At 40.1% G+C, this 20,780-nt stretch overlaps 1 protein-coding gene across 2 annotated transcripts in view; it reads left to right on the forward strand.

Annotated features, from left to right (window-relative positions):
• The window catches only part of hs6st3b (heparan sulfate 6-O-sulfotransferase 3b), a 43,839-nt gene extending 23,422 nt beyond the window's left edge, over window positions 1–20,417 (forward strand). For both annotated transcript variants that reach the window (XM_088383514.1, XM_088383513.1), the window contains one exon: window positions 16,105–20,417. In XM_088383514.1, coding sequence (XP_088239640.1) covers window positions 16,105–16,849 — 745 coding nt within the window. In that variant the 3' untranslated portion in view covers window positions 16,850–20,417. The remainder of the gene's footprint in view (window positions 1–16,104) is intronic.
• Window positions 20,418–20,780: the final 363 nt, after the last annotated feature.

The following is a 20,780-nucleotide window of genomic DNA, read 5'->3' on the forward strand; positions in this document are numbered from 1 at the left end:
TACTCATATTTCCAGCCAGTACCCCTCCCGGGTAAAACATAATGATAGTTTTGGTTCATGAACTGATGACATCATGTCGGTCTAATGCCAAATCTGGCTTTTTATTTATTTATTTATTTATTTATTTATTTATTTATTTATTTATTTATTTATTTATTTATTTGTGAGTTGCATGCACAGGACTGTATAAACTGGACCGCTTCTGTATGCTTTATAAATAATGCATGAAAATTGCAGAGCCTGCTTGATGGATTGCCCAAGTATGCCTGTGACATTAGCTGATATTAACACATTGTAGATAGTATTTATGTACTATATATACTCTGTCCTCTTGTTATACTTGGAAAGCAGCGTTATGCAACTGTTTTTTTAACCTTTAAAACTGGTTGAAACCTGTCCAATCCTCACGCCGGGTGGGATGAAAAGATTCCTGAGGATTGTTAAAACCCCTAGCACATATGGAAGCGGTGTGAGTCCAGTTTCTGGAATTATCCCGGAGACCGACCGATCTGCTCTAGCCACCTAGAGCCCTTAATTGAACCTTTTGTGAACTTTTTCACCACTCGGGGAAATGGCAAGTAGAATGTCAAATTTGAACCCAGTGAGGTGATTAAAGTGCTTAGCCATTTTGGATTAGCATAATTGCCCTTTGCTATATGCTTTGACTTCTTATGTGAAATTTGAGAGGGGTTGTTTAATTTGCGATTTGAAGCGATAATAAGCCAGGGTAGCTCTTGGTCCAACTTTAGTCCAGTTTAAAGGACATTGTCTCATATAAACACAATCTAGCATGTATCCTGACTGAGATACAAAATATAAAATAGGTCACTTGTTAAATAATTTTTTGGTGCCTTTCGGGACATCTCAGCTGATATAAATATAACAAAGTAGACTCAAACCCCAAAACTGTCACCTGTGATGCATAAAATTAATATATTATGTGAGACCACAATAATCATTCAATAACTAGAACGTACATTTAAATTTCTGTCAGGCTGCTGATTAGGTTGATATAGCTTTACAGAAACCGGGGCAGTAAAATCATTAGCCCGTAGGCGGTAGAATAATTACATTTTCATCCACTTATTTTAATAAATTTATTTTTCTCGTGGTTCTTATGAACCACTATTCTTTCAACTCCCTGTAAAAAAAAAAGTAATTAATTTGCAAAGATAGCACAGATAGACCCCGAGCCACTTTTCCAGAGGATGTCAGCCTCATTTAAAAAAAAAAAAAAAAGACTTATGGGTGGGGCGGCTCGCAAACCTTCCAGAGAAATGCTTAATCAAACATTCCCAACCACTGTGCTGCGACACATTTTGCATATTTAATTGCTCAGAAAATTTCTATTTGTTTATGACAATAAATAACATATCATTCAACATAGAGCGGCAGTCCGAACATTTATATGTTCTTATTCTTGGCGGTAAAAAAAAAAAAAAAACAGTTAACTTGCCGCTATTCATGAAACAGAATATGCAATTTGTTTACAACTAAACCAGCCTAGATTTAGTTATTACACTTATGAGTCAACTGAGACCAGATCCTCATTATTGCAGTTTATATACTTTCTGAGACAATTCAATGCCAGAGATTTTTCTAATGTCAAACATGTGCCTCAATAAAATTCGAGAAAGGCTGGAATCACAAAGGCACAACAAACAGAATGTATTTTATTTATTAGGGAACCACAACTGAGAAAAGCAAGAAAGTTGACATAATAAAAGGAGGCATGACTATCAATCAATAAGTCAATTCAAGAGACAAGATGTTACGTCCTTACCCGAACCTCTTTTAAAGGAATTTGTGCTTGGCCAAACTTTTAGCCCAGCTTTAATAGAAGTGAAGCTGTTTTCTATTCAGCATCAGCCGCTTGAACTATTAGTGCACCTTTTGTTGGTGCCGGCACCAGACGACACCTTTACTGCGCTTCAGGAAACCTGGCGGTCGCTTGGCAACGTGGAGCAAGGACACCACCGCAGCGTTGTTGACAGAAACTCGCCTAGACCCAGACGCTTGATTTGTTCTCATGTAACGGGATTTTTATTGCAGACGTCCTTTCAGTGTGACGCTTTGTATGTTGAGACTGCTTGCTAATGTTTATGTGACCGATGTGTATATTAGTCAAAACTGCGTTTTAAAAATTGTTGAGTTTCATTAAAAGATGGGTTATAATTTTAAGAGAAAAAAAATCTGTTTGCTAGTACCTGAATTTATTAGGGAAAAAAAACAAAATGCTGTACTCACTCATTTGTAAAGTAGAAAGTACAATTAATTAAATATCGTTAGAATATTATAAAGAACTTAGTTTATTTTAGTCAGACAATTCAAAAAGTGAACAGAATCAGACATTTAATTACGATGATTGTATCTTAAGCTAATACAAATCCAAAATCCATCATCTCAAGAAAAAGGAATATGACATATGTGTAAAACAATTTTTTAAACATAGAAATTTGGTAGGACTTTTGAAAAGTATTTTCCCCTTTAATGAACCTGTATAAAATGTCAGACTTTTTAAATTTCATTCAGAATATAAAAATATAAATAAAGTTTTCTACGATTTTCAAATGTATTGAGCGTCATCTCTACTTTATGACAAGCTATGGCAGAAGATCCAGTCCAGGTAGAAATAGTTGCATCTGAAAATACCACCTCAACTCAAATCTCTGCTTTGTGATGATCCCGGCCATTAATCTGCCTTTTGTTGCATTGTACTTTTGTGTTGTGGTCTCTAAGCTCTGTGGTCAGACCACAACTGCGTATCCAGTCTGTTGTCCTCAGTCGGGGGTTTTACAAGCTGGGCTGCCAAAACTGAATCTGAACCTTTTGGGTCAATCAGTATTGTTGAATCGGTGATCCCTTTTCACTACATTCGTGTCCCAAAGTCCAAGGCCTAGTTGGTGAAATCCTCAGCACAGAGATGTTCAATACAGACCCAATCAGCGGTGGAGGGGGTTCATGGCAGAAAGAAATCATCAGCGATGGCCGTTTGATATCGTCTCTGCAGAGCAAAGTCACATAATCCAGTTTGTGTCCAAAAAAAATAAAAATATGAATTCAACTGCAGCCAAATAATCCCCTGAAATAACAGGCTTAAGCACTAAAACCCTTCTCTAATTTTATCTGGAATCTTCCAAACACTGACACCACAATGACATCAAAGCGGGACAGGAAATGCATGGCCAACAAATAAATAGACGGGCGAGTGGCATTAGGGCTTAATACGCGGCAGAGTGGATGGAGCTTTAGGAAAGCGGAGCTCGATTTCGGCTTGGAGAGACGCTCGATGAGACGCATCCAGCTCGCTCTGCCAGGGTCGCCAAATTGCACTTTTTTTTTTTTTTTTTTTTTTACGCTTTCACTGGATGAAGTCATTTTTTAGAGTTGACTTTATCGTCTGTCAAATCCAAAGGCTTGCAAAAGTTGAATTTAAAGAAAAAAGATATTTTTAATTAAACCGATTTTTGTGTGTTTTCTTACTTGTCTGAGCTGCATTGTGTGGGAAGGTTAGACATCTGACATTTTGTTCATTTTTACTTGGAAAATATTTTTTCACCCTTTCTGGGAGCTTCTTTGTGAGCCTTACCTCTGCAGGGAGGTTCCAAATATGAGACATTCCACCATAATGACTTCTCGCATGGCACATCGCCAAGCGTGTTTGGTAATAACAAATTATTTCTACTAATAGACAATGTTTCCTAATTATCTTGACTGTTGGAACGCCGACTTAACGAGCACTTCTGACACCATCTTGCGCTGTAATCGTTTCAAAGTGCACTGTTGAGAAAAAGTATTTTTACCCGAGACCGTGTTGAGAACTTGGAATAATGTGTCAGACAGAGCCTCGTGTTCTCCACGCGATAATTAGCGGCTGGCGAGAAGTGTGCGAAACTCAAGGACACAGCACTAACACCTACCAGCTCTCTTCTCCACCTTCACCAAATGCTTCTATTTCTCTGAATATTGCCTTTCTCTTTTTTTCTTTTTCTATCTCTTTGCTTCATCACTTCATATTCATCCCCACAGGCTTTTCAGTACAGAGGAAATGAATGACACACAAACTAGGCGGCGGTTTCATCTTCCACTTGAAGTCTCCTTCAGTCATTTTCGCTTCCATATGCTCAGTCAGAGATGACTTTTGAGGATGAAACCCAAAAAGGAAATGTGTTGTGTCTTTGTGTGAAGAACATCCATCACCTGAGGATTCTTCTGAGTTTTATCTCATTGTCTCATCTACAAGACAGCCACAGTGACATACGAGCCATTTCTTGTTTATCCGTGTCTCTTTAGCGGTGAGCCGCCACGGCTTTGCGAGAACCTCTTTCCCATCGTCCCAGAATGCAGTGCTGGGCGTCCTAATTGGAGAAGGAGCCCAGATGCTAAATGGCAAAGTGAAAAGTGAGATTAATGTGGTATGAGGTCAAAGCTATTATGCAGTTTTCATTTATCACCTTAGCTGCAGAAAGGAGGATTCACTTTAAACGGACTCCGTTGTTGCTGAGTAGAAACAAGCACGAATGGAGACAATTAAAATTGAATCAAAGTTACTGAAGTGCAAATGGTGGGGAGCATCCGTTAAATTACAACACTTGTGTTCCAATTAATTAGGATATCATGGACAAGTTCATTTATTTCAGTTCATTACTACCTCCACTTGTAAATTACTCTTTTTTTTTGTCTTAAGTTTCATGCAAAAATTAATACATTGGAAACAGTTCTCCTCAAAAAAGTGCTTGTTTTGAGCTGTTTATTGCCACTCTTAGATGAAGTTTACTATCAAACATAACATAAAACTAATATTATATGAAAGTCCGCCATTTTAATGCCGACACACAATACAAAAGTGAACCTAACATCAATGTCATGGCGGTATTAACTATTACAAATATTTGAACACAAATAGTGCAGCAACTCATGTAGACAGACAATACTCCGACCATTCTTATGTTTATCCTATATGTGAAAAACGACAAATATTACTGTAGCTTACTAGGCTGACCCACAAACCCAATGAGGAAAAAGCTGGGAAAAAATGATTAAATAGTCGCGCTATGGCATGAGACAAAAACATCATCTTGTTCCCCAGAGCATAAACATGGACGCATACAACATTGGGAAATGATCATCTTGTGTTACCCGAACGCAAATCAATGTTAATGACGACATCGTCACATGACATAAGATCATCCATAATACTTTTCTTCCACTTGAATCCATCCTGTGCACCCTTCAGTGCTGCTGTTTTGGGTTAGCCACAAATCCGATCGGTAGTTAACTTTTTAATATGCGCACAATAGAGACTGTGAACTGAAATCATAATAATTGCTAGTCTATTCAAAGTTTATTTGTAGTCGCTGAGACAAGCAGCGTCTAATTGGGTCATATTGTTTATTAAAATGAAGACTACTTTTAGAGGGAATGGGCGAAATGGCTTTTGACAAACAGAGGCTTTGCGTTTTTTTCTAACCATCCTGATAGAAGTCAAACTGATTGCACATAACAACACAAAACGAATGTTTACTCAAAAGCTTGCAAGCGTTCCATGAAATTGCACATTGGTGCTTGGAAAGAAAAAAACTGCCATTGTCAACATAAGTGCATTCAATTGTGGGGTGATTGTGCTTTAATCTGAAGTGCTGTGTGTCTCCACTTTATGACGAAGGCTAGCGCTTTTTTGGTAGGCCGGAACATGTGGAGAAACACGTTGGCCTTGTTTTTAAATAAAATCATAGAAATGCTCAATTTAAAGGTAATAGCATAATTTAATTGAATGTCTGGAAATCTGTCTATGTAGAAAACACAGGCTCTTAAGACTGCCGCCGAAAAGAATCTCTCGCTGCTATTTCAAGCCATCCCGACAAGAATTCTTCAGACGATCTACTAAAAGGAATAAAAAAAAAAACGTAATACCCAGAAAGAGACGGAACAGTCTGGATTTTAGTTTTTCCTCGAAGACAGACACGCGCTGATCCGCTGCCAGCCTTTTTCAGGAAGTCCGCTACCGTTGTAAATAATTGATCCTCCAATATCCAGGATCCAGATGAGGTGATTAAGCTGCTCCTCTGATGGACAGCTGGAATGTGCTTCAATGTCTCGTGGCCTTGGGTCGCTCCAATCCCACTTTTTCCAAGCCTGTTGTTTTCTTCAACCTTTATTTACCTAATTACCGCACGGCAATACGGGTCGAACGTATTAATTAAAAACTCAACACTCAATGATTCAAGACGTTAAAGGGCTCCTTCAATTACACTGTGACAATTAGAATTAAAAACAATACCATGTGCAGCTGGTTTCCAATAATGAGTTGTTAGAAAAGACATTTATGCTTAACTAACTGCCTAATTTGCAAACATGTTTTGCATAAGTCATTTACTCAATGCTGCTGGAGACCTCTTGTTTGTTGATATTCATTTAAGCTATAAAGCATTTTTTTGTTTTTTTTATTTATTCTCTTTTAGGAGTGTTAGTACTGTTCCATCAGAGCATTTAAGGAAATGATTATTTTGCAGTATGGTTCCGGCTAAAGCGATGTGCTTCCCGAATGACTAAACATGGCACAAAGTCTGTAATGGGTAGGCGGTTGGATTCCGGGGAAGTTGGTAAGGCAGGCAGTTGGTTATGGAGCTCGACAGCAGGTAGAGAGCGTGAAGGCAGACAGGTTGATTTTGTGTAGGCAGGCTGCAAGTCTTGACAGCTACTTCCATCATTAACTCTCTTGTTGCGCCTTTACACAAGTTAAAAAAAATGTGTGTGTGTGTGTGGGGGGGGGTGTTCTAGCTTTTATATCAGATCTACTTCCTTGCTTTTTTATGATTCTTCACAAGCCTGAGCAAATAATCAAATTCAAATCAATGTAGTCGAACGCTTTTTTTCAAACAAAGTGTCCAATTTGGAGCCTTTTGGTTTGTTTAGAGTTCAGTCCACTATCTCAATGCTTATGCTTAATAGTATATTCTTCATTCTCTGCATAGAACGGTAATATTAGTGCCGCACTGATAAACTGAAAGAGGAGTTGGGACAATGAACAGTTTATGTTTTGTGTTTTATACTGCCCCCAGGTGGCCATTCAATTGATTCAATTGATGGGGGGGCTGTCACGGATTGATGGCATTACTATTCATTTCATTGGGAAAGGAGGATTTGAGATATTAATGTATTATGAGCGCGGTTACAAAACAAATTATACTCATATCTCAAGAAATTACCGTACTTCTTGAAACTGATACTTTGTGAAACTGGTCCATGGTACAAGCATTCACACATCCAACCAACCATCGCTATGCATACATTTATATTTTTACTCACGTGGCATCGCAATAAGCCTCATTACCCTGGCAGTCTGACATATAAAAAGATATATGTAAATAATGTATAAATATGTAGAGTCACCCTTTCACACTCGGCATAGATCATTTATAATATTCAGTTACCTCAACATGCAAGCTCCTAATGGCAGACACCACAAACCAATGCTCTCGTTTAATATGGGTGACAGTTGTGTGTTTTATTTACTTCAGCACACAGAATAAACAGTACAACAGGTTCAACCTTTTTCTTGACAGTAATTGTACGAGAATAACTTAAGAGTGAACATCCGGCATAGTATAACCAAAACAGGTTATGTGTGTGGAGGACACGAACCTACGTACCGCTGCTTCTTCAGTCTGTCACCTGGTGTCTCTCCAGCACTCATGTGCTTTATGGAAACACTGACACAGTTAATCTCTGCAAAGTTGCTTTTGTGCTGTCGAAATTGCAGTCTGGAGCCTTGGGAGTCTTGCGCTGTTATTTGTGACGATTGCTTTGGATTTCTTGTTCCTGCTGAGGCGTGAAGAGCGCTCGTTCTCCAACCGAGAAGCTGCTGTGCAACCAAGTTCACTTCACACCGCATATTACAACCATTACTGTACTTCAAAGGTAGCATCAGTTTAATTGGAATAATGGCGTGATTGATGGCAAACGGAATGCCTACGTTCGGCCACATCCTACAAGCCACCTCTGACATTGTGATGCATTCTTGCTTACATGTCTTTGCTCTCCTCTTGGGCTCATAAGCGTGAGTGGCTGTGGGACTCTTGTAATTGGAAGGTAGAGCTTTTGGCCTCCAGCTTCTCTAGAGAATGTGACAAAGTGTCCTTGAGTCTAAACACCGGTCAGCTGCTTCGTACGTCTGAGTGCATTTACAGTTGCGCTGATTTTTTCCAAATGTATACTCCACCCGAGATGCAGTATAAGACATTGTGGGAATTTTGGAAACCCTTTTTTTTTTTTTTATGATTTTTTTTTTAATATTATCATATTCATATATGTATTATTTATATAATTTTAGAAACATACGTTTATTTTAATGCCTCCTGAATGCTACCAGTCCAGGATGTACCTTGCCTCTTGTCCAAGTCGGCTGTAATGGACTCGTGTCCCAAGAAAATGGACAGAATACAACACCAAGCACAGTCTTTTGCTGTGACCAAACCATTTTCCACAGGCTCTAAATGTGTTTGTCAGATTCATGCATTATTCACTGAGAAACAAAAGAACATTTTCCCAAAATGGCCTCTATAATGTTTAAAAACATATATTTAAGAAGCTATAAAAGTTATAGGCTTATGGTTATTTAATTCTAGTGCCCATTGAAATTATTGTAGTCATTTGTTGTGACTGTTCGTAATGCAACTCTGCTGCAGACAAAATCAACCAGTCCAAGAGGAACGGCCTTGGTATGACTCCAAATATTGTCAATCAATTCCACATAATCGACATATAATCATTTTGATGCAAAACATTAAACAATAGCGGTGTTTTCAGAAACAAGTACCCGGATACTCACCTTCACTTCTACCTCTAGCAACTGTCCCACTGTAATAGAAACGGAATTGAAAGTCATGTAGCACTTCAGTAAAACCAAATTTATTGCACTGTCCCTTCCACTGAGCTATTAAGTTCGCATCGGATTGGGCGCAGTCGAAATGACTGTCCATTCTTTCAGGATAAAATAGCTTAGTTATAAAATCAATACTAGCTCCATTGTTCTTGATTAAACCTATTTGTTACGTTGCGGTCTGGCGGGAAGTAAAAGCACTCAAGATATTTGGGATTATCTGGTCATGGTTCATCTAAAAACCATCGAGTAGTTCGTAATGATCCCCGCTGCGATTTTTTTTTTTGGGGGTCGACTGCATAATTCTCAGTCACGTAGCTATTTAATAATCTCGAAACACCGTGCGAGCAATAAAAGTGATTGATGGGGCAAGGTCACAGAGGATGAGAGGCCACTCAGTTAGCCAACTATTTTTTGCTGATAGCATCATGTACCGCGCATGGAATAATCCCTAAGTGGCCGAAAAGTACAAAAGTACACAAACAACAGATTTTTTTTTTCCCCTTCACATTAACTGCCGGTCGCTGTGGAAAATAGATGGCTATATGTTTTGTTGTCTTCTATATTTAAACATATTGATGGTTGGTCAGCATCTTGAACCAGACATGGTTCCACTTTATAGAATCAATTATTTGATGTGCTGTGCTCCAAGACGTGCTACATTATTAAAGAAATGCATTTCAGACACTGGGTGACTTTTTGCCAAGTCGCTCATTTGGCCCAGCATGGCCCAAAATGCTTTTAAAAGCGGGTATCGTGTTGTGCTATCATAATTCCCCATTACCGTTTTGCTGGAAGTAGACCATTTTTACTCTCGTTGCCAGATTAATGATGATGATGGACCACGGAACTGGGACAAGTGTTGTCTGTACCTTCTTCAAACTGGGACGGCGTTTTTGGAAAAGGCTGAATGAAAACTGGGAATGCTGTGTGTCTGCGTAGGAGATTGATGGGATGTGAAGGTCCCATGGCAGCCTGCAATGCTCTCAGTGTCTTCAGCCTTGCCATTATATGATGTGATTGTGATGTTGATGCTGTGTGATATTTCCACTGCCAGCTTGTGTACTCGCGTGGCTCTTCTGGTCGTATTATTAATTCAGAGATCCGCCTTCCCTCTTCAGCCGTCTCTCCAAGAGAAACGCGTGCAAGTGGTGGGATTACAAAAAGGAGGGTGTAATTAGAAGGGAGGATTTTTACCATGGTGGTAAATGGAGTCTGCGCTGTCATATTACAATTTCTAATTGGTCTCAAATGACAAGAAGAGCAGTTAAAAAAGTGCCGAGTGACTCGCCAACAAAGCAGCTCATTCAAAATACCCGTCCGACCTATTCTCCTCATCCCAACCCAACTTGTCCAATTATTGTGCCGTTTTCTTATGCATGAGCCGTCACTTGCATTGAATTTTTGCCTCATCGAGTCACTCGGGTTCTGATTTGTCGCTTCAAAAGGGACTGCGGTATAAAACACGGTCAGCCATTAGCAATTAGCGCTGGAAGCTATTGTGATTCAAATGAGTTTGAATGGAGAGGAATAGAAAATACCTAATTGAAACATTATCTGCATGTTAAAGAATAATAATTCATCGATCATCATGTAGATTTGAACTTATAAAAAGTCTACACACCCCTGTTCAAATGTCTTTTTTGGTGAAAATGAGACCAAGATGAATTGTTTCAAAACTGTTCCTGTTAATTTGAGCTATTATTTAAAGAGCCTCTTGTTAGTCCACTAAAGAAGTTTAGATGTTCTAGTAGTCATTTCCTGACATTTTGTGTTTTGCTTTGTAAAAAAAATCCTGAGGATATTTTTAAAGGGCTGCCTGAAAACACAATCCAAAACCCTTCCACTGCATCATTGTGCTTTGCATGCAGATCCGCCACCCCATAATCAAGTCATTTTAATCAGTGCTAAATGTGAAATCATTATTTTTGCCTTTGTCATTTGACCCTGAGAAACTTTTTTGTGAGCAAATCGCATAATATACCTCCTTAAAAGTCATATTTTTGTGAATTCAAGCTCAGACGAATTTTTTGTTTTGTCTTTAGTTTCAGATTATTGGCGTCAACGCATTTGTTCGATGTCCCAGCCGCGCTTTATTTCTTCAGCTGCGTGACATTGTTCGTCTTTCCTTTGTTTCCCACAATGAAGGATGAGATGTTTCTCCTTTGAAGGACAATTTCCCCTCCTGTTGTTATCTGCTCTGGGTACAAGCATGCTCTGTTTATGCGTCATGCGATGCGCAAGCGACGGCGGCGTCCTGACAACTAAATGAAAGGTCCCATCCTTCTTCAAGTTTGCTCCCGGATGACACTCCTCGCCCCCATTCCGTCACCATTAAAACGCCCCGACACGATGCGAGGAATTTCAAAAACGGTCCATTACGGGCTGCCACGGGGATCGCAGACACCATTAAGGGATGGTATCGGTTACAAATAATGCATGTCTGCAGTCTTATTCTTATCTATCTGGGAGGAACGGCACAGAGCGGGGCTGTGTGCGGATGCGGAGATGTGCCGCAGATACACCATAACGCCTGCCAAGGACATCTCCTCGCAGGAGAGACGCTAAAGTGAGGATTGGAGCCAGATGACCCTGATGTAAAGTATTTAAATATCTGTGAACAACCCACACAAACCCACAGAGCTGAGCAAAGCGCACTGCAGTCGGTGGCTCTGTATTGTTGCCTCCTGGTCACCGATTGAAATACAGCGGTGCCTTGAGATACAAGTTTTATTCGTTCCTTGGTCGTGCTTGTAATTGAAAACAATATCTCAAATTATTATGGATCAGAGAATGTCCCGGTGGATGGACAGCTATGGTTCGATATCTGAAAGGATTTTAAAAAAGTATGGTGAGCTGTGATTTGTTGTGACCTGTGATGTCAATTAAAGTTGACAGTATCAAAATGGCCGACACCTGAGATGGATAGAAACAGGTGTTTTTTGCCTGTTTAATTCATATTCCATAAACAAATCATTCATCAGAACACCGTGTCTCGACTAGTTAGGCTACGTGGAACATATAAGAAAATTAACTTGCGAGAAAACAAAGTATATGAATTGTTGCAGAATCTGACATCCATCTAAAAATGTTCGACACCTTGGTTGGTTCCTTGTACTGTTGGCTGTCAGACAAACGAGTCGCGAACCCTTTCAAGCCTGCGACGATTTCTAAGATGCAATTTTAAAACTCGAAAGGCTCTACGTTTCATTTGGAAATGCCATTAAGTTCACAGGCAGTTATGTCTTTTTAATGAGAGCGCTAAATTGCCGTCATATGAAGCGATTTTTGTGCAAAATGAAAACGGCGCACACCATGAATGTCAAGCAGCGGAGCGGCCAAATGGTCTTGGATGCGGGGAGGCACGATTCACGCTCACCGGCACCGCCTGATGAGATAAAGCGATGGGGCTCTCTCTCTCTCTTGTCTCCAGTGGAAAATAGTTAAAATGTAATGAAGCCAATTTGCCCGGCGCTTTCTGGGCTTTGACAGTTACATCAGTACTGATGCATGTGTAATGTGATGACAGCCAAGCACATCCGTGACGACTGATTGAACGCTCAGCTGTGGCTGCGGAGAATATCGGATTGTTTTTTTTTTTTTTTTTTTTTGCAAAATCGAGAAGAACATTGGGATGTGTGAAATATGTTGTTCTCGCCTATTAATAGGAAGCTTTAAAAGAAAACAGAGCTTTAGTGATTCTGGGTTTTTATTAGGGATGGGCGTAATAACTGATCAATTGATTAGGTTTATTGACCAGCATGTCTGCCTCACAGTTCCTCAAATATCAGCCTTTCTGGAGATTCCATGCACCCGTGGTTATAAAGCAACTGTGAGTTTCTGTCACCAAAATGCATGGATGTATTTAGTAAATGGGGCCATCGTTTATAAACAACAGCCTCTCGAAATATCCACGCTTGCTCCTTTAATCACACGAGTCTTGTCTTTTTTGTGGCTGTTCTCTTCTTCCTTGATAATCAGGCCGTTTTTTGGGGTTCAAAAATTTTAGATGTTCGCATTTTGCTTGTCTGTTGAGAATTTGTAGTAAATATTGCAACATGTGGCGTGTTTTCTTTTTTTTAAATAATGCACGAAAACACACTTTTAAAAGTGATTATGATATAAGATGGATTTGTCACCATTGCCTTTACTGAATGTTTTTGAAGGTCAGACAAAATGCCTCATTTGTGGCACTATTTTTTTATTTCGTCTGTTGTGTCTAGTTTAAAAAAAAAAAAAAAAAAAGCCAACAAGTTTGACATCTTTTGTCCTTGGTGCTTCTTTGGACACAAAGTAACTAATATGCAATAAGGATTTCATCCGCTGGCAGAACAAAGCAAAAAAAAAAAAAAAAGATTATTTCGTTCTTTCCCAGGGAGCTGTAAATTGAAACTTCCTCTGACTTTGAGAGCAGAGGAAGAAAGCTGTGAGCTGATTATTTTCTATGGTCTCACTGGCCTTGCTTCTTTGTATGGAATAAATGTGTCAAATCACATGAAATTGTTATACTCCTTGAAGAACAGACATATGAATGGGTTTAACTGATTAGATCATTTAAATGAAATTGACTGTTATTAGTATGACAAACGCCTGTGAGGTGGCACAGTCCATTTCCATGCTGGTTAAAATTGTTCACATACTATCCCATAGCTGTTCTTACCTTTCACTTCCTCCAGTTTGCCAGCCTTTGCCTAAAGAAAAATAATGGAAATAGATTACAATGAACCCTCATTATTAAGTTTGAATTATGATTATTAGGAGCTTCTGGGATATAATTTAAACTAAACGTAGCATTGTATTACTCACTTGGTACACTCCGCAGCAAGGTCGGAGTAGCAAAGAAGAAAAGCAAATTGCAAATAGCATGAATAGTGATTGATTGTGCCATTTTGGTGCACCATGTTGAAGTCATTGTATTTCTATTGGTCCGTTGGAGGTGTGAGACTGCACAGTACAAAAGTTGATCGACTGTGTTCTAATGTAATAAAACGTTCTTCCCTCCTCCTTTTCCTTTCTTTCCTCTCTCAAAAATTTTAGACCTAATTTGGACCCATGATTGTGTTCATTAGAGAATACGAGTATGTCAGCTCTGAGCTGACATGATCTGGTATCAGATGCTCCGTTCAGATCTTGTCTTGGGGCATCGGGTGTGCACAACCGGAACGACCCAGTGGTCATGTAGCTGACAAGTACATGTCTTCATGACAATCACGCTCACTAACCCCGGTGCTCCTATAGACTCAAAACCACCAAGGTTTTTTTTTTCTTCTGGTTTCCTTGGGAGCGCCTTGCGGCAGTTAAGTTCCAAGTCTTTTGTGTCATGCTTTTAAAAATAGAACGCTATCTCAACCTGAAATTGTTGGCCAAGATAGAATCAGCCCTACCGCCGCGTCCCCTCACGCTCTCATCAAGCTTCGTAACAGAACAAGCGAAGGAGAGTGATGGCTGTTATTACAGACTTCAGGTGGAGGGCCACCCGGAGAGAGCGAGAAAGACGGCGAGTAGAGATAAACAGCGTCCAAAGAGCAGATTGACAAGCGAATTCAGCGGCGTGATTAATGTGACAACCTTTGAGAAAAGGTTATGGATCCGTTGGGAACACTAATGTGTGCCGGACATGGAGGAGGAAGAGAAGAAGGGCAGGAGTCAAGCGAGGTTGGAGAAAGTCATTTCACTTGTCGGCTTTCCTTTGCCGCCTCCAGCGCCGATCCTCAACATTATCATGGCATCATTTTCATATTATCACTGGATGTCTACTTCCATTAAGTATATTTCCAAAAGCTGTCCTGCATACATTCTATGTGCATTTTTTTTATATGCTCCACAATTCCAGATTTTAATTCATGCATGTTCATGTGTTAAGCAACTCAGGACAGAAAACATTTTGTGCAAAAGTATTGGAACTTGTGACTGATGTCTGTGGCTAAAGTGTAAATTGCTTAAACACAATTTCACACTGTTCTCACTTGTACTGCAAAGAATACACAGTCATTCAGTCCTGCTGCTGAGCAAGGACATTCATTCCTCTGTTTATTAAGTTACAGTCGATGTGCCGCCATTATGATTATGTTGCTGCAATTGCTCGATGAGTGAACTCCTGCTTCTTTGCTTGCTTCGGCGACAGGCTGCCCGTTCTGTTCTGTTCGGCTGCTTGCAATCAAGCAGAAGCAGGGGGCAGCGCCATTATGGCTAATTATGGGCAAATAATAAGCAGTTGTCTGTTGTTTTGATGCTGACTTGGAATGAAACGTGGCGTCTCTTCTGGATTGTGCGTTTGTGATGCATGAGTCAGTTTCTGGAGCAAGGCTGTTTGTGTGTGTGTTTGTGTGTGTTGGCCAGTACACTAAATTGATCATGACAGTAAGAGTCCTCACTGCCATTTCGTGACATTACCCGCAGATTTCCCACAGATTTGAAATCCCTTTGGAATTTACGATACGTACGACAACAGGTGAAGTGTAATCATTAAAGTGGAAAATCCGATTATTGTGGGAAATTGGTTGCTGATTAATCGTGTCTTGCAGCAAGTGAGGCAAAATGGAAAGGAGATCCTGCATTGTTGGTTAACTTGCGTTTTTAATTAACCAACTCGAGCAAGAGCGTAAACAAGCAGCCCTGACACGCTAGGTCACTTTCTAACCGTAGCTATTCCCCAAAACACAACGATGTTTGTTTGCTTTTGTGAGAAAAGAATCACACATGCAATTGTGTACTCATCTTAATTTAGCTGTTTTAAAGCTGAATATTGTGGTCAGGGTATCTCCTCTTGCTCTTCATGACTGATTTATGATTAACTTTTCAGCCACTCGTCAACACGCTGCCGGGAAATCTTGACTGTGACAATGTGACTGATTTTCTGGCTAACATTGATGTAAAGCCCAGTCGTCATCTTTCCGGAGCACGCTAGAGTGGCTCTAAAGAGGGGACGGGAAAGTGTACCGCGGCGTCACTCGAGACGGAAACGCCTGAGCCTGATGTGTGCTGACGCTGATGGTGCACATGGGTGACCTTTGGGCCGCAGAGTGCACTCAGACATCACCCTCTACATGACTTTCAAGTCCCAAACAGACGAGAAAACGTCTGTGAAACTTTGACAGCCGGCATCTGCCAACACGCACTCACTCACTTACTTGCTCATCAAATATGGAAAAAAAAAAATCCACAAGAGTGATGTTCAACTGTGATTCAAAAATCTCACAGCATTGTTTTTGTCTCTGTTCCAGGAACTTCTACTACATCACCATGCTGCGTGACCCGGTGTCCCGTTACCTGAGCGAGTGGAAGCACGTCCAGCGCGGCGCCACCTGGAAGACGGCCTTGCATATGTGTGACGGCCGTTCGCCCACCCAAGATGAGCTGCCCACCTGCTACAACGGCGAGGACTGGTCAGGCGTCACCCTTTCCGACTTCATGCGCTGCCCCTCCAACCTGGCCAACAACCGGCAAGTGCGCATGTTGTCCGACCTGAGCCTGGTGGGCTGCTACAACCTATCGTCCATGAACGAGAGCCAGCGTGACCACATCCTGCTGAGCAGCGCCATGAGCAACCTGAAGAACATGGCCTTCTACGGCCTGACCGAGTTCCAACGCAAGACGCAGTACCTGTTCGAGCGGACGTTCAGCCTGCGCTTCATCTCGCCCTTCACGCAGATCAACAGCACGCGCGCCGCCAACGTGGACCTGAGCGAGGCCGTGCGACGACGCATCGAGGAGCTCAACTTCCTGGACGTGCAGCTGTACGACTACGCCAAGGATCTGTTCCTTCAGCGTTTCCAGTTCACCCGGCAGAGGGAGCGCCGAGAGGTGCGCTTGAAGAGACGCGAGGAACGCCGTTGGATACGCGAGCGGCAGCAAGCCGGGCCGTGGCCGCCCAAACGCAAAGCGCAAGCTCCGAAAAGCCTGGAGAAGGACCACAATGACTTTGCCAGCACCACTGAGGACTACACAAGTCAAGTGGCTCGCTGGTGATGCCATTCATTTAAATCACTGTCATTATACACTACTCACAAAAAATTGGGATATTTGGCTTTAGGGTGAAATTTTAGGATGAATCAAAAATGCACTTTTAAAGTTCTACGTCGGTCTACGTTCACCTCTAAAGGTTTCAGTACATTTTAGGGTTAATCTAAAATGTCACCCTAAAGCATTTGTGAGTCATGTATATTGTCATCATATCATCATTAATGTGTCGCTCAGCTTTTCAGTGTGCACTCGTCTTTCTTTCGAACAATGGTTCTCAAACTGGGGTCTGGAGTTAGGGGGTCCACAAATAACTTAACTAAATTATTCTAAGTTATAAAAAGTGCATATTTACTGTACAAATGAGAACGAACTGATGTGACAGTAAAACAAACTAACATACTTTGAGCCAATGTTGAGCCACTAAATCTCTACATGAATAAAGTCACATTTATTTGAACAAAAGGAATATTATGATCCAATTTAATATTATTTGATCGCCTTTAGGATCACGATGGTATTCAATTGCCCCCAAGTAAGAAGTCCCGGACCAAAATTATTTGAGAACCCCCACTTTACAAATATGGACACTGCCTCCAGGTGCCCTTTTTGGTGTCTTAAAACTTCAAATGCTGTGTTTTTAATCATGTCATCGCTGCCTTGGTTCTTTTTCAAATGCAGCTCTTGCCAGAAAAAAAGTAACAATCAGAAGCTGCTTTATTTAAAAAAAATACATTAAAAAAAGATGAATGTCATCAAAATCACATAAACATTTTTTAAAAAATAGTCGTAGACGGTTGCATGCCACATTCACACTCGCACAAGTAGTCTGTAAAGAAGAATGAGCTTTTGTTGTTATTATTTGAGCTCAATGAAAAGCTTTCCCTTGAGGGCCACTTTTGGTGCATGAGGAGTGATTATATTTTTGAGTTGCAATGTTCTCTCTTATTTTCACAAGTGCAATAGCTTGTTCAACAAAACTCTCAATGTTGTTGGCATACAGTGGAACCTTTTAAGTTGAAAACATTCCAATGGCCTTTAAAGTTGCTCTGATTTGAAAAAATAATAATAATCTGAGTTTGCAGTGTTAAAATTGCGGGCGACCCCATTAATCAATAGTGATTCCATAAATAATGAAGGATTTCGAGTGAAATATAATGACATTTTACAAAAATTAGGAATTTATGTTTTTCTCGTGGGTGCACTTTAGTCCAAACGTACAAATAGGCTACACATGGAAACGGTGACTCCTCATTTGCCTAAGCCGCAGCAGTATTAAACGTTCTTTTCATAGGATACCGAATATGCTTTTGAGTATTGATATTATTTGTCTTCCTGTGTTGCTCCACCGTTTTGTGTTCAAATTTCCATTACTTGAAGACACTGATGCTATTTGTTAGCTCGTCTGTGAGATTTTGCATGCATTGTGCATTAGCATTAAGCCAAACATACATGACTAAGGCAAAGCGATTACTTTTAAATACGCAATGTGCAGTTTTCTGTTTTGTTTGACAGTAGGCGTGGCAATAAATAGCTTGAAGATTTTTTTGTTGTTGTTCACCCGCTGCCAAACTGCTGCTAGTTAGAAAATGAGTTGACGTATTAAGCCATATTGTACAAAGTCGCAATGAGCTCCATTTCCTGCGCCATGGTCGTGATTTGTCATCACACTTTTTCATCTTTGGTGGTAATCTTTTGTATAAACAGAAAAAAAAAAAAGCCAAAGATTGACTAACCACCTTTACCCAGTTGACTCTTTAGCCAAGCTAAAATCGTTTCATTTTTGCACTTTTTGTCTGGAGTCAAATTCCAACGCGTTCCACTTTGGAGGTTCCACTGTATTTAAGATGAGAATAAAAGTGAATAAGTTGTTGCTTAAGAAACATATATGAAATGGTCCTGCATCCTAGGAAGTATACAAATGTCAAGTTTTGCCGTTATCGACACAACATGAACACACATGAAGATGAAACGGGAGTTTTTGTTTAATCTTGTCTGCTTTTATGCTTATCTTGTATCCCCTGAAAGGCCCGCCAACAAATGCTATCACATCCTTATCAGCATAACCACATTGTCTCTTATTATTATTTTTTTTTTTATTACCATTCTGAAATACCTAAATGCCTTGCGTTGCCCATCCATAAGATCATTTCCATTCATCGATTCACAACAGCGGTCAATTTCAGAGTTGGCGTCATCAGCCTGGTCCAAAACAGACTCATTCTGACAACGACCTTCCACTTTAGAGATGCCATCTTTAAAAATCACATTCATGAATATTTCATTTCCTAGTCGATGGTGTTGATTTTGCGGTTGAAATAAAGCTTTGGCTGCTGTGGAACAAGCAGCAGGAGTGAGAGGACGACAGATGGGAGCACAGTTATGTGCTATTGTCAGTACACTGGACCACTTGCCGTACGCTACATGGACTGCTTACGTAAGGAGACCCTAATGAGATTCTCAAACTGATGTTATTATTTTGGATGGAGTTGCAATGGGGCAATAATGGTGTGATGGTTGGTTATTACATTATGTCAAAGCCTATAAGTGTGTGTGACACATGTCAATTACATGAACAGTGCATAAAAAAAAAAAAGTCTGCACACCCCATTGTTCAAATGCCAGGTTTTTGTATTGTAAAATACGCAGAGCAAGATGAGTCAATTCAAAACTTAATGTGCTCTATGACTTGTACAACTCAATCAAAAATAATACTAAAAGTACAACTAGACTGAGATGTGGTTGCAAAAGTGTGCACACCATTATTAATGGGAATGATGTTTTTTTTTTCAGAATTAACCAAATACATTAATTCATATCAAATTTAAAGCGACTCTGATTAACCCCAAATAAATTCAAGTAAAGTTCAAATGTTCTATTAGACGTGTCTTCACTGTGTTCCATGCTATTGTATATATTTTTTTGTACCCTTCTCATGACTGATACCTTTGAACAATGAAATCCCTCTGATGCTGAGGAAGCTTTCTGCAGAGCATGATGTGTGCTGTAAAGTGTGGCTGCCAAAATGTCAGGAAACATCTACTAGAACATCTGAACTTTATTTGGAGTTAATTAGAAGTGCTTGAAATGGTGTCTGTGTGCGGATCCAATCTTTAATTGGTTTGTTCGGAACACAGCCATGTCATCAGGTATGAGTTTGTGCACGTTTGTGCAACCACAGGATCACAGTTGGTTTTTATTTACCTACTGAGAAAAAAAATGATTTCATGTCAATTGTGTTGTGCAGGTTATGGGTTACATTAAGGTTGGAGTATGTACGTATGAATGTATGTATGTACAGTTGTACACTATGCGTGTACGGCCTTTTGAATTTATTTCAAACGTTGCTCAAGAACGGCTCGGCTGCCTCATGGAAAATGTCTCGCCAACAGGACATCGGGTTGGGAGGGAAATAAAGAGGGTACGTTTTCTTGTGTAACAATTTCTGTACATGTTCAAATGTCTCGTGATGAAATGAATTGCCTTTTTGGGGCGTGTGACATTTAATCTGCCATTTTTCTTGTCAGACCTGGAAAAATAAAAACTTATCAGTAGAAATAAATGCATTGAATGACAATGCGGATGTACTGTTTGAATAAGATACACACTAGCATCTTCTTACATTGTCACCAGTCAGCCACTAGTGGCCACGCATAGCACATGATGTGGTATGATTTGGATAATCAGCTTTTGTCTTGCTTTCCCATCAAGAGATCACTGAGGGGGAACATTTTATGTGAAAAAAAAAAAGTGAAAACATCCCTTCAGGTTGCGCTGCACAGGCGGTTAGAGTTTTTCAGCCGGCTGTGGCACAGATGGTATGATTGTATTATCCCCAATGTTTTGACCGTAGGAAGCGTTTAATGACTTGGTGAACGAAAGAAAAAAAACCTCATGGACTGCTTTTCTCCAAGACATTATTTTTAATTTCTGAGCTTTT

The sequence above is a fragment of the Syngnathus floridae genome, chromosome 8 (assembly GCF_059516105.1).
Source record: "Syngnathus floridae isolate MCC-2025c chromosome 8, RoL_Sflo_1.0, whole genome shotgun sequence".
Lineage (NCBI taxonomy): Eukaryota > Metazoa > Chordata > Actinopteri > Syngnathiformes > Syngnathidae > Syngnathus > Syngnathus floridae.